We start from the raw sequence: 17,364 nt of genomic DNA, 5'->3' as shown, positions 1-17,364 counted from the left end.
ATATTTAGCAATCTCAGTAAATAAAATATTACCTTTCTGCATTCAAATATTCAAATCAAAGCACTATGGCAAGAAGTAGTAATCCTCTTAAAATTTAAGCCAGTGCCACCTCTTCTCCATTACTTGTAGTTTTTCTGTTTAAAGATAATGTAATAAAACATGAAAAACTATTACTGCATTAAATTTGTTATTGATTTGACCTTTTTTGTGAGATTGGGTTTTGGAACTTCAACAGACACTATCTGTTCCAACAGTCTTCTTGCTCCTGCAGAGTAATAATGTTCACAAGGGTGGAAACTTAAGTATATGATTTCTGAAAGTTTCCAAAGACTATCACTGTAGTGTGATCAGATGACAGACTTATGTCTCACACGGTAATTCAATATGTATCTAAATGGGTCTGAAGGTTGAGGGAGAAACTGACAAGGCAAGATTGATCAACTCAGAAAGGTCACCCTTTGCGTGCTCTTGTGCCTGAGTGTACTGTATTAACATTCTCACTGAATATCACACTGCGCCATGCCAAAAGAGAGTCAACACTCGTAATCTCACAGCACACTTATCCAAATCAACTCTCTATCTAGACCGGTGGTGACACTGATGGTAAAAATATGCCTGGGGGGAGAGTCTCGGAGCTCAAAGACTCCACCAGACCGTACCTGAATGTGGATGTCTCTGAGGTCGTCCTCTCATCCTGTTCCTTGAATCCTCAAGGCCTCCCTGGTCTCCCTGTAGGTGCTGGTGCATCACCCAGGCAGAGATGGAGAAGAGGGAAGTCAAAAAGGAAGTGTGGCTTCCTGTAACAGAACCCCCACAAGGATTTGCTGTTACTTCTCGAGAATTCCAGAGAATTATTAATATGATCTCAGGGCAGGACTCATCCTTCTGTGAATTTGGAGTATTGACCAAAGTGAGGCTAAACCTGATACTTGTACTTCAACGTTGTGCCTGTGTGGGGTTCCTTTTCACGGTAACCCTGCCCATGTTCATTGCTGAGCCTCTATAAGCCTGAAAGGCCTGTGAAAGAGCATCACGCTTGAGGAGGTGTGCTGTTGATCGAGCGCAGATCAAAGACAGGTTGTGACACTTTGAGTGTTTGAGCGAGGTGTCTTTGCACACCTCTCTCTCTCTGTCTCTTTGTCTCATGCTGTTCTGTCACCTCTTCGTACCCTGACCCACAGGAATCCCTGGTTTTCCTTAGTCCTGAAAAAGGTGTCATCTCCTAAATTCCTGACATCTTAGTGTTATGAAAACAGTGATCAAGTCAGTGTCTCATATGCTTCTTACTCAAATGTTTTTTAATCAAAATAAAAACTATAAAAGCTGATCAATTAAAAAAGATTTACACATAATGGTTGTAATAAAACTGCAAATGTTTGCAGTGGAAAATATTATCTGAGTCATGTAAAAATAATTCATTTATTTTACACACTCTTGTTCCAATATTCAGTTTAGCAAGTCAGATCTCATGGCAATAACAGTAGGTATTTCACTGCACTGATTTGTATTTTATTTACATCCCAGATTAAATTAAGCAAGAAATAAATAATTAATTAATATAACACAACTGTAAAACATTCTGTCAAATTTACCTGGAAATCTGTGAAACAACTATATTTCAACACATTTTACCGCACAGTTTACCTCTAAAACCAAGGTGGGTTCAAAAGCTCTACTGCCATTTAAAATGACAGAAATTGCCTTCAAAGCATTACCTGTCTCCTCATGGGGTCTAGGCCCTGCTCTGGGTATTAAAAATCCTCTGAATGCCCATGAGTCTGTGTGTCCGTCTCCCCTCTCCTTCCCTCCTGTTCTCTCTCAGTCTCATCTGTGCCACTGTCCCGGGGCAGGCCTCACCGCCCAGCCTTTTTCTACGCCTCTATGCCCCTCCTCAGAGGCCTCCCACCTGTTGGTGTCCATTTGAAGCCTGGGCCTCTCCTGGTCCTCCTGTCCAGCCCAATCAGCTCGGTGACAGGGAGGGTGAGCCTGTGAAATCACACCTCTCAGCTGTTCACACTCTGCCCCGGGACACCCTATACCCACCACTCCCTGCTACTCCCAATGGCAATGGCTCCTTTTTTTAAAAAAAAAGCAAGAGGGAGAGAGCGAGAGAGCGCGAGAGAGAGGGGGCTGAGGAAACAACTGCGGAAAGCTTTTTATTAGCGCAGTCCCGCGGAAAATGGTCTGGGTGGCACAGCTGAGAGGACAGATCCTGTGCCTCTGCTCTTTCAAGTCAAGAAGTCGAGTAAATACAAAAAAATACAAAATAAATGTAACTTTCCCCCAAATGTAAGTATATATGAGGATATAGGGGGACTTCAATGAAACTGTCATTAAAAAGCATTCATATTTTACATATAATTTTATAGTTAAATCTTAAATCTCAAATCTAGTGGTTTACAGTCACAATAATCATACAGTTTTATTTGAGTCTATGAGAAAACACATCATTTTTCCTATCCAGTTTGACCTGCCATCATGACCTTGAAAAACATGAACCAAAACGCTGCCTGAAATTTCATCATTATTTTGCTCTTTATTTTAATGTACTAAGCAACTACATAGTCCTAGAGGTTGATTTTGCAATCCTCTATACTTCAAACATTGCAAAGCAACCTAAGATAACTCCAATGAAAAATATGGTGAGAAACCAATACCCTTTGATAAATTTTGACATTTATACACATAATTTCAATATGTTTGACTATTCTGCTTTGAAAGATTAGATGATCTGGTTTTCATTCTACGACACTTTTACATTCTTCCATCTTTGACATTGTATTCATAATCAAAAAATAATCAGAAAAGAAAGAGTGAAAAAGGGGGACAAGTAAACTCTTGCTTATTTTTGTTGAGCCCAACTCTGCTACCAGCAAGTAGAATATACTGTATATATGAACCCGATGTCTTGTGCAAGCATTAAAAAAGCAACACTTGCTCAAATTCATTTCTAACTGGTCTCTGTCCCCTGGGTTTGTTTGTGTAGTTTCCTGTGTGTTTTATGCTACTGGTTGCACTTCAGTTTAATTATTTGCTTTCTGTGTTCCATACTTGAATGTTCTACATAGTTCTGTAACGAGCATTCTCTTGCATCAAAGCTAGAAGTACCAACTATGGGATCCTTGGGATCTGAACAGTCAGTTTACCAGGGTGGTTGACATTGAACAGGAGACAATGGAATCCCACTTGCCAAGTTTCTGCATGTGGAATCCCGAATGCTCGTCAGGCATCCCCCTGAGACAATTGGAGATGTGAGGGACACATGGCCTACCGCTCATGTGTCTATTAGGGGTGGGGGGTTACCATCTGAACTTCCACAGGAAGTAAACAGATTCCAAAGACACAACTGTGCTGCAGTATGGTGTTGTTCATTTGCTAAAAAGGGAATCATTTATAGAGGTAAAAGAGGGGAAATCACCCCATGTTTTACAACCTAATGCAAAAATGTTACCCCAACAAAGTCGCAAAGCCCAGTGCTAGGTGAGAGATTGAAGATTCTCTTTGAGTTAGTTTTGGTCACGTCTATCTTAGTCCACTATAAAAATGAAAGGCTTTTACAAATGATCTGTTGTATTCATTTTGCTCTTCTCAGTCAGACTTAGTGGGAGGACCTGTCTTAACTGTGCAGCTCTTGAATGACACTAAAATGCTCATTTAACAAAACAGGCAATCTGTTGACTTTCCTCAAGTCAGCTTGATGTTATATGGCCCTAAGTTGGAGAAGGACATAAGGACACAAGATAAATCAATGCATACATACAGAAATACTTACATACCTATATACATACATAAATAGCATCCGAGTTCTGAAAAAAATAAACAGCTGGTCTGCCTCACCACGCTCTTGTAGCTACAGTTAAAGATTATGTCAGAACTAATTTTCTGTGAGTCTCTCAGGGGGAGCCGGACCTCATCACACCTTTTATTTGCACGCTTGTGATAAACCCCCGGGGCACGTGCCCGTTCTGCCAGACAGTTTCCATGGTGACCGTGGAAATGCTCAGTGCCACAGCCACGGACTGCAGCACCTGTGTTCTAAAATCAGCCTGGAATACGAAGCAGGGCCCATTCACAGAGAGCTATGGCCCTGAGATATGTTTATGCTGAAACCCAACGCTGACGCTATTTCTGAGGTATACCATGTCCATAAATAGCACGGCAGCACATTTTTATAGCTGGGCTTCCAAAGGGTAGCACTGTGTTAGTTATACCGGTGGCTGGAAACATGACAGTTGTCCAAGGGCTTGATTATAACACACTATGCATTTATTGTCTTCTTTTGATGTTTTTTTTTTCCCTGAATGTAAGTATATATGAGGACTTCAATGAAATTTACAGAACTTAATGGAAAAAGTGAAGTCGTCAAAATATATGGCAGGTTTTCATGGCAGATTATTTCTGTTTTCTTTTCTACATTCTTTGAAAACCATAAGCTCTCTGATAGTTAAGAAACACTTGTGTGGCAAGTAACAATGCAAAACAATAAATATGTAAAGTTTAATCTGTGAATATATGTTACTCTGGATAGGAGTGTCTGCCAAGCAACTAAATAGCAATAGTTGGCATTACTTAATGGTCTCATATACCATAGCTATAACATGCTGTTCCCCTTCTGTCACGGAAAAACCACATGAGCTTGAAAATCAATTTTGGGTTGATCCAACTTGATTACGCAAATTCATTCTTGGAAAATGTGTGTGATTATTATTATTATTATTCCTTAGTGCTGCTGTAAACTTTGTTAAGCGAATGCAGTATTCAGCACATTACATTTGACCCGTAACACAGTTGCACATATGCATGTTAGGAACTTGGCTCATGTTGCAACACAATTGTTTCCTAAGCCCAGCTTCGTATGATGCCAGTCTGGTTATTTTTATCGCCGTAAACAAGCTCGGCTCAATCTGTTAATAACTTTGTTCTCCCTTGTCGCACTAATCTGTTCCTCTGCCCACGCTCCTGCGAGCTCCCTGATGACCGTTTTTCGGGAAGTACCCAATGGCTCTCTCAGGATGGCGTGGTCACCGGTTTTTGCTACTATAACAGCACTCTGAGGATTTAAGACTGGCACGCAGTCTCACTTGCAAAAGACCCTGCATACACGGGACATTGTCCCATGACCCGCCCTGTAGTATCCCAGATATCACTAATCACCCTCATTGGAAATGTAGTGTTACAAGTGGCTTTGGTCCACATTTGTGGAAAAATGCCTACACAAAACAAACTTTTTGTAACTTTTAAAACAGTCACTCTACGTGAATGCAGTTAGATAAAACAAGCTCACTCTTTCAGGGTGATAAATGGTCTCACAATGAGTCCAGTCTGTGTAAGCGGAAAACACTATGTGAAAAGTATGCTACGTTATTCACCCTAGATATGTACACGGGAAAACACGTAACATGCTTTTCCCCTAGAACCACCACTTAGCACTCTTTCAGAGTAAAATGAATCAGTTTCCCCTTTGGGTTAAAGTAGAATAGCTCTATCAATGTAGGAAGCCATCAGCTTCTCTTGAGGTCCCCATTAGTCTCCGAGAGCCGCAGGGGGGCCCGGGGGAAACGCTGCGCTGACACACTAATTGCTGTGACATTAAAGGACTGTCCTTCCCCATGAGCAGCAGTTGCTCACCCTGAGGTTGACACAGCTGTCCCAGGAGCGCGAGGACAGAGCCCTTGAAAGGCACTGAATTGCAAGAGATAAAAACAGAAGGGTCGACGGTAATCAACATTCAGTTTGAAAAACGGAGGACACGTGGGGATTTTACCGGGGCCGAACAGAGAAAATGCTTACACTGTGGAAAATGGCAGATGAACAGGATATTATATTAAATCTCCCAAAAAGGAATTTTTAAAATAAAAGTAAGAGTGGACAAAAGCCAATCATTTCCCAAGATTTTTCAAACCATTACCTTTTCTAAGTTTCATATAAGATATATTGCAGATTCATATAAGATATATAAGTGCAGAAATGGGTGTTCATGTAAAAACCACATGGTCCTGCAGGAAGGGGACTTTTAACCTATGACACCATTTTGATGCACTACATCGGAGTGGTGCAGTGACACTACAGGATGTGTGTTAGTTTCATTGCTGTCAGAGCCCTCTGACTTCGGGTCAGCGACCCCCAGGTCAGCGGGTGACAGGTGGGCAGGATGGTAAACAAAGCTTCGCCCAGGCCAAGGTGCTCCAAGCTGACACATCTTATCTGTCCAAACCTGGACATGTGGAATCCTGTGGAATCAGAAAAAAACGCTGTCCATCTCTGTGGTGTTTGGTGTGCAACCACGGGACTGTTGATTTGAATGGGTGTTTGACAGAACCTAGACCTAGACCTTTTTTTTGTTGCATACAGGGCCAATAAAATGTGAAATAAAACCCACCAAGTTGTGTTATTGATCGCAGAGCCAATCTGTACCTTCATATACAGTATTTTCCCATCAGAAAAAAAGTATGATCCATGCCATAAAAGAGACACTGGCACATGGAATGTATGGAATGAAGCAGGAAACCCTTTGCTACATGCTTGTTCCTTTCCTCGGTAATTATATATGGTCAGTCCAATATTTTAATGCCTGGATGATAATGATTAGAACTAGGTACCAGCACCCTGGGAAGGCCTACTAGACCAGAGAGGATGCCAGATAGCAGTGGGTCACATTAGTGCTCATCCACATAAATTGGGATGATTTGTGAAAAGGATCATACTTGCATCCATTGCATACTGTTTCAATAAGATGATCAGTTATGCTTCCTACATAGGGACTCGTGTATAAGAAGTAGATAGCCATGTATGGTCACATGTGCAGTAACTAAAAACCGTTGGGCCTGAACGCGACATTTGTCGGAGGTCGAGTGTGTCACCCAAAAATGCGCTCGCGGCACCCTTCAAAATATCGAGCCACAAAATCTTTTTCCAAACTGCGAAAACGATGCAATCATGCCTGAACAATTTGCGATCATTACGATCAGGCATAATTCTAACAATTTTCAAATAAACATGCTGTAATCATGTGTGCATGTATGTGTGCAGTAATGACTGAATTAGATTTAAGATTAGATTAAAGTTAAATAAATTACATGGTCAGTAAAAAGAAACCTTGCAAACTTCAATTATGCGGAACCCAAAGTGAAAGCGTGTAATTTAGGGGACATCATTTACAGACGGACAGAAGGTGAAGTATGTGTGAATTGGAGTTTGACGTTTCCTGGGCTTAATCTCAAGATTAATTTTCAGATGTTTCTCAAAAATACATTTGTGTAATAACGTTACTATCTACGTCATTTAACATGGCATGCTAAGTGAATAATAACGACGTGGGCGCAATACAGGTAGCTACCCAAAAGATTGGAATACCATAGCTAGCTAGTTACCGAGTTTAACGTTAGATAGCTAGACTAACTAAACTATTGACACTAACTTCAGCTTGCGACAATCTTAAAATATCTGGCTAGCTCTGTCGTCTGTTGGCAAGTTAGCAGCTAGATCTGATTTTCATAAAATGGCTAACTAGCCCTTATAATGTTAGCAAGCAGTAGCAAGCTAGCCAGCCAAAACAATCCATTCATTGACTTTATGACGTTACTACCAGCGACGCATTCTTAGTTGTTAGGTTGCAGGGATAACTAGCTTGACATGTTGAAAGATGGCAATATCCTTAAAGTTGTTGTTCGCTTAGGATGGTACTGACAACATTGCGCTGTGCAAAAGCGCTGCAGCTCACCCTGGCAGTCATCAAACCAGATGCTGTCGCTCATCCCTTGATACTGGAGGTAAGGTGAACTGATTATGTAACGTCAACCATAACTAGTTGGCTAGCTGTCTATTTACGGTGCTGTGGCGAAGAAGTTCGCATAGGTCATGCTAGCCGCGTACATTCCCAACACTGTCGTGCACTACACATTATATTACTTTATAAATAAATCGTTACAAATGGGACATTTGTTTACTTCGTAACCAAAAATGTATTACTGGCAAGCCACAATTTCAGTTTTAAGGCGTTATAATTGGGAACACGGATTTTCAGTTTAAACTCATTATTTTATATCATCAGCTAATTACTTAAATCCAAAGGACCAAAATTATATCTGACCATGCCCTGACAGTTGACCAGGTCGCTATATTAAAAGCTACTTTTTAACCTCTCTGAGACTGAATTAATTATATATTATTTTAGTATTTAAAAATCCAGCGTGATGATTTAACGCATTCATCTGTAGATATCAGTTTTAGATTATTCGTATGGTACAGCTTCATAAACTAAGTTTACATGCATATAATGGTAGTGTTAATTGGCAGTGGCACTCTCTGGGAATTTGCGCAGTAAAAGCTATGCCGGTAATGGCAAGAGCAAAGTACTGCGGGTTAGTGCGTGTCCGTAAATGGGCCTAGAGGTAAATTAGCAGTCGCGAACAATAATTTGCATTTATTTGTACATATATACTTTAGTTATTCTGAATTGGTGCTTTATTTATTTAGGGAACATTACTAGTGTTGGTCATGAATAAAAGAGCGCACTTGCAGCAAGTAAAGAGGACAATTGTCGAACTCCCTGTAGCAATCACTGGGAGGCAGTATAGGGACGCGAGCGCCGACCACTCGGGCGGTGATCTGAAGAACTTGGTGGGATGGTTCAAATCTCTCCATCAATTGCGTGCTTCTTCCACAGCAGATAATTAGTTGATCACAGAGCAGACCATGAACATGTCTGCATAGATAACTTAATTCACGTCTACGAGTATTTCACTGTGATTTACATGGCTTATTGCGGCAGTTGTAAAGCGCAGAATATATCTGTTATATTACCTCACACAGCGGCCTCCCATTGTTAAGGAGATTGCTCGGAACGATATTACCTATTTTGCGAAAGTGCAAAGAAAATAACGCAAGCGAGCGTTTCCTCAGATAATATAAGAAAATTCACGGGCTTGTACGGGATACAGTCATTACCATGCATGCGGAAATATTTGAATTAGATATGTTTAATGTTGCCTGTGCGGTATATGACCGTGAAAAGGGTAAGGACCGTTATCCGGAATACTGTGTGCATGTAAACTTAATCAGTGTTTTATAGTTCTTCCAATATCATTCGGGGACGTTTTCCTGAAGAATAATATGAACAGTGGCATAGAGGCATCCATTACCCGTCCATGTCGGCAACCCCAGACTCCGTTTCTTTGGTCACCCGCATGAAAGACAAGAGATGAAAGCGTCTCTTTTAACGCAATTTTTATTTAGGCCTACTGTATAGAGCCTTGGTGCTAATGCTTTTATCTGGATCTGCAGTGGGAAAGTGTACCATTGTGTTTTATAAAATCAAACCAAACATCGAAACTGCACCCCCAATACGTAGCGTTTGAGCCATTTCGTGTTTTGCAAGGAGCAGCTTGATGTGCTGCATGGAAGCCACACACAGACAGCCTCCTCTCAGTATGCAAACCTGAAATGGCTCCAACTGCTATGGATTGAGGCTACTGTTTCTAGCGCTGAATGACAAATGACTGACACAATTCACATGAACACTAACTTGTGTTTATTTTTTCTTTCCTTAGGCTCTCCATCAAAAAATCTTGGAGAACAAATTCATTATTGTCAGGTCAAAAGATCTTATATGGCAAAGACAGGACTCTGAGCGATTTTATGCTGAACATAAAGGTAAAATGATGTCAAAGTGGAGATTTTAAATTCACTATTAAATGTTTAATCGTAGGAAATAAGGAGGCCCTTCTGCTTCACACTGAGGATGCAGCATTTTTAGACTTTTGTTGAAAATGACCACATTAGAACCTGAGTTGCTGAAATCTTAGTTGTGCTAGTGTTTCAGGAGTAGTGTGCTTAATGTATTTGTATCTGCTTAACGCTTGGTAGTGTGTGATGTTGAATATGGCCCCTGCTGGAACTTTAAGACATCAGGACAGCGTCTAAGGCCTCAATGAAATGTCACCAACAAGCAGAGGCAAGAATGAGAGAGTGACATAGCAGCTCTCTGGTGTGAATCATGTCTTCCCCTATTGTCAGAGGAAGTGTGGGACAGATAGAAGATATTTGCCAGGCAGAGTTTGAATGAGATGCGGACCCCTTGCTGGGTCCCCAGTGGATCCTTGCAGCCAGCAGCATGAGTGGGCAAAGGCTGGAACATGTTCACATTCTTTTAAAGTTTCTCTGTCATGCTCTCAGTCTTTAGTTTTTTGGGGTTTTTTAATTCACTTATTTAGCCAGGAGGCTGCCCTTAGGTAACTTATATGACTTACATTATCTTGTGTGCTCCCCTTTTATATAATTTATCATTTACTGGCACAGTAAGCACAGATTAGTACTTTGAACATAAGAGCATCAGCAGCTACCCACATTGCATTTAAATCTGCAGTGTTCTTGGCACGGTTCCACTATATCACAGTTCATAAAGCAGACTTGTAGTTTGCCGAGTACATGCCTTTATCTGTGACAGAGTGCTATGATTGAATTTGAATATGTTGTGCATTTTTTAACCCAGTTATATAGACAGCATTCACAGGAGCACTTGGCTCAAGGCAATCCAGTGTGATGGTGTACAGGGTGTTCTGATCTTTATACCACAAACTGGTTTTTGCTGTGTAAGTAGCAGGTGCACTAATAGCTTCAAGTCTCACCCTTTAACTATGAAGCTAGTGGAAAATCATTAGGAAGTAGGTCAGCCTCATTTTGTTTGGCTGCACATGATGAATTTGATTCCTCTGAGTCAGTAATAAAGTAGTTCTTTTGTGCATCTAGCTTTGCATTATAGGGTGTAAAAATGATTTTGACAGCTCCTGAGTTGTCATACAGTAGATTTCTATTCTAATATTTTCCAAATCCTTTCCTCATGGGTGTTATTAGCATTCTGTCACAACAAGTCATTCAACGGAAATGCTAGTCCACGTGTTCAGTGCCTAAATTTAGATGAATGCTGTTTGTCATTTATTTTTGCTGCTGGTTAATAATTCATATTCTCTCCTGATGTCTGCTTCTCTTTTATGAGGGATAAATAGATTCCAGTAAATGGCAGGACACTTAAGCTGACATATTTCTAATTGTATGATTGTAAGTTTTCACTCCTCATGAAGTCAGGATCGGCATCTTTCATACAGCACAGTGAAGGTAGAGCAAGCCATCAAACACTGATCCCAGAGCAGCTTTGCCGTTCTGTAGCTTATCGTTACATGGCCTCTAGTCACATGCATACATAACACTAAAATTGATAACAGTAAAATATGGCTTGTATAGCCATAATTTATTATGGAAATTAAAAATACATTTAGATTAGACAACTCTGCTTGCACCATCAGAATAGAGCCTGGAGTTTAAACTCTATAATGTCCTCCCCCGTCAAAATTTCACAGTATATTAGAAGCCAACATAACAGGCTTTCTGTCAGGATGAAAACTGCTTCCAGAGAAAGGTGATTATGGTGATTATGGTGTCACTGGTTTTTTGACAGAGAGACCCTCAATGAACAACAGGCCCACTTGACTGACAGCTCTTGTCATTTCTTTGATCATACCAAGATGAAAAACTTCATATTGAATTGCTTCTTTGACATAGCAAGACTAAGTGAAACTGGCAATTTTGATTAGTTGGGTAAGAATGTGTCTGATCATCAGCGCCTGGCGCTTAAAAATACACAAATGCCCCAAGGGGATTTGAAGTAGATGTTTGGATTATTTTATAGGATAAGTTTGGTAGGGTCTTCCAACGCGGTTTCTTCCAATGAAATGAGGGGCGATTTTATTTCCTCGGTCGTCTTGGTAGAGCACAATTCTGGGACATAATACAGAGTGTGAGGGCAGTGGCTGTTATTAGTTAGTCTTATTGCTGCATTTATTGCTGCTGTTTTTGCTATGCACAATGCACAAGAAGCACCTTCACACCTTTCTGCCTGGCCAGTCCTTCTTGAGGGTCTTCACAGTGTTGCACTTGGGAGATGAATCAATGTTTGTCTATATCACAAGTCCAGAACCATCTACAACTTTACTCAACCTATTGCAAAGCTATTGTATCCAGCCCCACTGAGTAACTTCAGTTGGCCTTCAGTTGCCCTGAGTGACCTTTCTTCTTTGCCAGTGTTTTTTTTTCCCCTCCGAGTTGCTTATGTGAAGATCTTGACCTGAAGGAGTTATATTTGAATCCAAGACAGAGCATCTTCCAAAAGACCACTTTGCTCTGTTGCTCGTATTATCCCTTAGATCTTCAAAGGCAGGACTCGAGAGGCAGAGCAGAGAAAGACATGCACCGCTCAAGCATGCAGACTCATTCCCACAGGCCTGTGTGATAATTGAATTCAGGGATAAAGACATGACGGCACACCTGCACAACGTGCTGCTTTGTGTCAGGTGCCGTTGTTTGGAGTTCCACGGGGAAGCTCCTGTCTTTCACAGCTCAGCAGGTTGTCCTTCACAGCCTTCGCTGAGAGAGGCTTAGCAGGATGAACGCGGTACCTCGAGTGGCAGCACAAACGGGTCAATCAGTGTGCTCAGTCTCTTGAATTTCCAGTATGTTGCAGGATCCCAATTGCTGTTAGGAAATAAATGTCTCTCATGTTGCTGTAGTTGGAGTGAAACTGTGTTCAGCAGTTACACATTCTGTAACCACTGAGATGAGCTAAATGTGGTCACTGTATAAGAATTATTTACTTCTTGTCAGTAGTTTTCTATTATAGTTTGCGCATACAAATGAATTTTAGACAAACTGTGTATTAAACAAAGACTTTTTTCTTTCAGGACGATTTTTCTACCAAAGGCTGGTTGAGTTTATGTCAAGGTAAGCATGAAAGCATTCAGCCCACCTCATCAGACAGCTTGAAAAGCAGGCTTTGTGTGTGGGATTGCTCATGTTATCCAACCCTGAAGGCCATGTATCCAGTTTCCATTTTAGCATAATTTGTATCACAGTGAAATTCTGCCTATCCTGTCCCTGTCTTTGTCACCTTCCATAGTATAATCTTTAGTTGTTTTTTTTTCTCAACTGGCATGAAATGTAGGTCTGCTTTCTGCTAGTTTGACTCATGTTATGGTAATCTGTTATGTATATGAAACGATTCATGCCCAGCTGCCAGCTGTTTGCTGCCTGGGTGGGGTGAACATTTATAGTCAGACAAGCTGTGAACTTCTGCTGTGTGGGCGATTGAGTTAACTCCTTGCCATCCAGCAAGCTCCAAATCATATAGTGCTAGGTAGCGAATGTTATCCAGGGCAATTATGGAAAATGAGAAAAAAAACGGGGGGGAAAACTGAAGTAAATGAAATGTCTGTGGGACATTTCTTGAAAATAGTGGAATGGAAGACAGACAGCAGAGTAAAAACATCAAAGCTGTGAATAACATTGTCCATCAGTAGCTCTAGCAGTCCTGGGGCACAAGCCTTTCTCCTTACCACTTCATGAAACTTGGTATACATGGCTTAAAATTGTGGGGAAAAAATAGTGTTTAATTTTTGAGCATGAAACCAACTAGAACGTTTAATGGTCCTGTAACATTTCAATAGTCTTGCATTGTTAGAAATTAATAACAGGCAACTTTTCTTCAAAAATTCCAGTGACACTTGCACATGTTGCATCAGTGCCTTTACTCTTTTCTCAAACAAGATTATTCATACCCCCGACACAGTTAGGAACAGATTGCCTTACCAGTATATTTAAAGACAAAAGATTTCCCTTTAGGGTCCACAACAGAGCCCACATTACAGTGAATGCTGGTAGTTATGGAGGAGACACCCATGTCCCCTCTTTTTTGCTTCATGGAGATGAGGCTTGTTTTGAAGAGGTGTTTGCTAACGTCATCCACACTGTAATAATGGTTAGGACTGGTTTCCAAGGCAACTGGACTTGAGGGCTTGTTTTCTCAAGCAAACAAAGATCAAATGTGTGGTGAAGGGCTTTAAGAGGCGTCACAGAGTTATTTTTTATATTTTTCTTAATCAGTAGATTGTGAATTGAAATGAATGAAATAAGAACGAAGGTTTCCTGTGCATGGTAATGTAATGTTTGTGGTATTTAATTAATCACGACCAGGCCTGCTCACAGAGGGGAATGTAATTAGCCATAAACAGACACCAGAATAAGGGCGCAGACAGGCTGAGGCATCGATGAGTTGTTTATTAAAAACTGGTACGAGTTGTGTCTCCTCTTATGAATCACAGCAATGGATGTGTCTGTCTCAGGGATTAATATCATCCAGAGTGGGCATACATGCATGTAAAGATGCTGCCTTATCACTTGTACTGGGATAAGCGCTGACCTTAGGACCCATAAGGGCTTTTTTCCCATGGCATACACACATGTGCCAGTTTCTGTTTTCTTGTAGCTTCATCGGGAAAATTACGGTTGGTCTTTTCACAAACAGAATCTGACAGAAATATTGGGCCATTGTTTCCCACAGTGGCCCAATGCGGGCCTATATCCTGGCCCGGGAAAATGCCATCTCGCAGTGGAGGGAGCTAATGGGCCCCACCAAAGTGTTCCGAGCCCGTTACATCGCCCCTGGCACGATCCGAGCCCTCTACGGGCTGACCGACACCAGGAACACCACCCATGGATCAGGTGACACACAACAGTGTTAACACAACAGCGCTAACACACTGCTTAAGTAACATGCTAGTGTAATGTTAATGGTATGACTTGACAGAACACTAAGATCTGTTGTACCATTTTGTTACAGTTACACTAAATTAAATAATAAGTGTGTTCCCCTCAGTATTGGAGTAACTTATGCACAGATTGTTTGGAGCTGATGTTAAAAGTTTTCCTATAGAATTTGTCAAGTGGCTGTGCGCATGAATGTTTTCAGCTTATTTAGCTGCAGACCTGACCAACAGAAACACAGGAATGGTTAGAATGGCAGAGGCAACTTCGCAGCCTATCATTTTGAAAAGTCTTTTTCTGTTACAGTCTGTTTTAGTCTGTTATTGTAGCCTACAAAGAGACAGCTTTTAATAGACCAGTGGCTTTTCAAAAACATTTTACATCCACCCTAACATGAACTCTGAATGTTGAATTCACTTTGTAATGTTCCTGATGTACTCTTATGCAAACAAAAGCAATACTATACTCAGCAACAGTGGGGCTCAGGCTGGGAGTGAATAGCTTGTTGCTGATTGGTTCTTGCATGAGAACATTTCTCTGGTCTTCCAGCGTTGATGCATTCTCAGGTCACAGGGCCTAACATTAGCGGCAGGTAGGATTAGTGGAGAAAACGCCTCTATTTAACCAAGCTGAAAGCACATGTAGTGTTCTCAGCAAACAGCGCAGTGCATGACATTAACAAGAGCAATACAAGTCCATATCGCTCCACGAAACCATTCAAATTTTTGAGGCCACGCATAGCCTTAACAAAGTAAAATGAAATTAAAGTGTTTTGGATTAAGCATATTGCTATTGCTTCATTTTTTATTTAATTTGGTAAGTTGTATCATGTTTTACAGTTGCACTTTATCCCAAATTTTCCCTTTCCCTTATTTTAAATACAGTATTATGTGCGTGTTTGATGATTGTTTTCAGTTTCTTGCATGAAATGAACTAATGAAAATGTTGAAATAAAAATAATACAGATACTGATATATACCACAGGCGCTCTGGGAAAACATGGAGCTGAAGTCCTGTAACAGGCTAGAATTTGCATGCTCTGTAATGTGGCACATGGGGACCTAAATATCACCCAAAATGAAAAAACAGGGTTTTAGAAGACAAACTTGTCCAGTCATTTAAAAGCCTGCTGTCCTGTCATTTAAAGTGAGGCGTTCAAATACCTCACACTCTCCTGCCTGTGTCCACAGACTCAGTGGAGTCCGCCCAGAGGGAGATTGCCTTCTTCTTCCCAGAGTTCTCTGTGGAGGAGTGGATGAAGCAGACTGAGCCTTCCTTCAGGAAAGGGCATGTGGAATATGACCAACAGAGACGAATACATACCCTGCCAGGAGAGCACTAACAGAAGTGCAGGCCCTCTGGAACCTGATCTACTGCACTGTTCATAGAGGAGTCCACCCGGAGACAGATCCACAGCACTGAAGATAAAGGAATCCCACCAGAGACAGGTCCACAGCACTGAACATAGAGGAATCCCACCAGAGACAGGTCCACAGCACTGAACATAGAGGATTCCCACCAGAGACAGACCCACAGAGCTAACAGAGAAGTTTGATGAGAGTCAAATTAGATTAAAGCAACCAAATCAGTGTGAATCCGGTGTATGTGTGTGTCTCAGTTTAGTGCCCAGATGACTCCTTACACAGTCAAGGCAATCGCCAAAGGAAAATCCTTTACCATTTAGTTTATTTAACAGGTCAGTGTGAAGGCAATTCCACAACAAAGAGGTATATGGAGAGAAAACAGGAATTACTGTTTTATTTCTAAACTGCAAGCAATCTTGTCGAGAAGTGCCAGTTTCATAAATGGCAGTTGATGATCAGAGGTATGATAAAATATTATATTTTGTGAAATATATTGTGAAAAGAGCTGTAAATATACACACAGCAAGCTGTTGAAGCTGTGAACCTCTGTAGTCTTCCTCAGGTGAAATTTTCCATTCCCTCTTTGTACTTCTCAGATCAGAGATTGAGTTTTTCAGGAGAGGAGGCCTTTAATAAATGCCTTTGACAACACAGTGACAAAGTGAACAAAAGCTGGTGTGGGGATACCAGCTCAAAAAAGGGTCAGACTTAAAAAGTCATGTTTAAAAGCCAAACTTTAATAATACTTAGATGTGCATGAACACTGCTGTGAAATGGAGGCACTAGTCTCTTCTTCTTTTTGTATTGCCAATTTAAAACACCTTAAAATAGTTTTCTTTAGGATGACTGAAATATTTTTGGTGTTTGCAGTTCTTGATTTTTGATCTTGAATTATGGATCAGTCACATTAAATGCTGCTGACGTAGTTGGCTAATAAGGCTATTTATTACATACAGAAGTAAGTAGAAATAAGTATGTGATAGAAAGCTTTCAGGTTATGTTTACAGCAGAACATTGTTTATGCTAATGGATTTTGATCTGTTTATCCACAGTACACTGTCTCATGAAACTGCCAACAAAAATGTGTTTGTGTTATTAAAAATAAATATATTTATATATGTATGATGGCCAAGAAATGGAAGAGCTAAATTGATATTTCTAGATATCTCTAAAATGTGTATTTATATATATATATATCTGCAATGAATTCTGTCTAATTAGGTGGTTTCATGAACAAAAAACAGAAAGCTTACTTTTCTTTTTGCGCTTGATATGCTTGAAAAATTGGAATAGTTTACCTGTACAGTGCAGACTAGCATGGCACAGTCCAGCACATGAACTATTCCCAGGCAGAATTTGTTTCCTTTTGTCACTTTAATATCACTGCTTTCACTGAATTAAAAAAAAAACA

General features: G+C 40.6%; 1 protein-coding gene across 1 annotated transcript; it reads left to right on the top strand.

The window, feature by feature from the left end:
- The first annotated feature begins 7,168 nt into the window (after positions 1 to 7,168).
- nme6 (NME/NM23 nucleoside diphosphate kinase 6) lies at positions 7,169 to 16,688 on the top strand. The gene is made up of 6 exons (XM_036550661.1): positions 7,169 to 7,328; positions 7,676 to 7,769; positions 9,549 to 9,651; positions 12,732 to 12,771; positions 14,387 to 14,547; positions 15,780 to 16,688. The coding sequence occupies exons 2-6, from the start codon at positions 7,677 to 7,679 to the stop codon at positions 15,929 to 15,931; spliced, it is 549 nt and encodes a 182-aa protein (XP_036406554.1). The 5' UTR covers positions 7,169 to 7,328; position 7,676; the 3' UTR covers positions 15,932 to 16,688.
- The last annotated feature ends 676 nt before the right edge of the window (positions 16,689 to 17,364 follow it).

Source organism: Megalops cyprinoides, chromosome 17 (assembly GCF_013368585.1).
Source record: "Megalops cyprinoides isolate fMegCyp1 chromosome 17, fMegCyp1.pri, whole genome shotgun sequence".
Taxonomy (NCBI): domain Eukaryota; kingdom Metazoa; phylum Chordata; class Actinopteri; order Elopiformes; family Megalopidae; genus Megalops; species Megalops cyprinoides.
The sequence above is the reverse complement of the archived record's forward strand: the minus strand, read 5'-3'. Positions and strand labels throughout refer to the sequence as shown.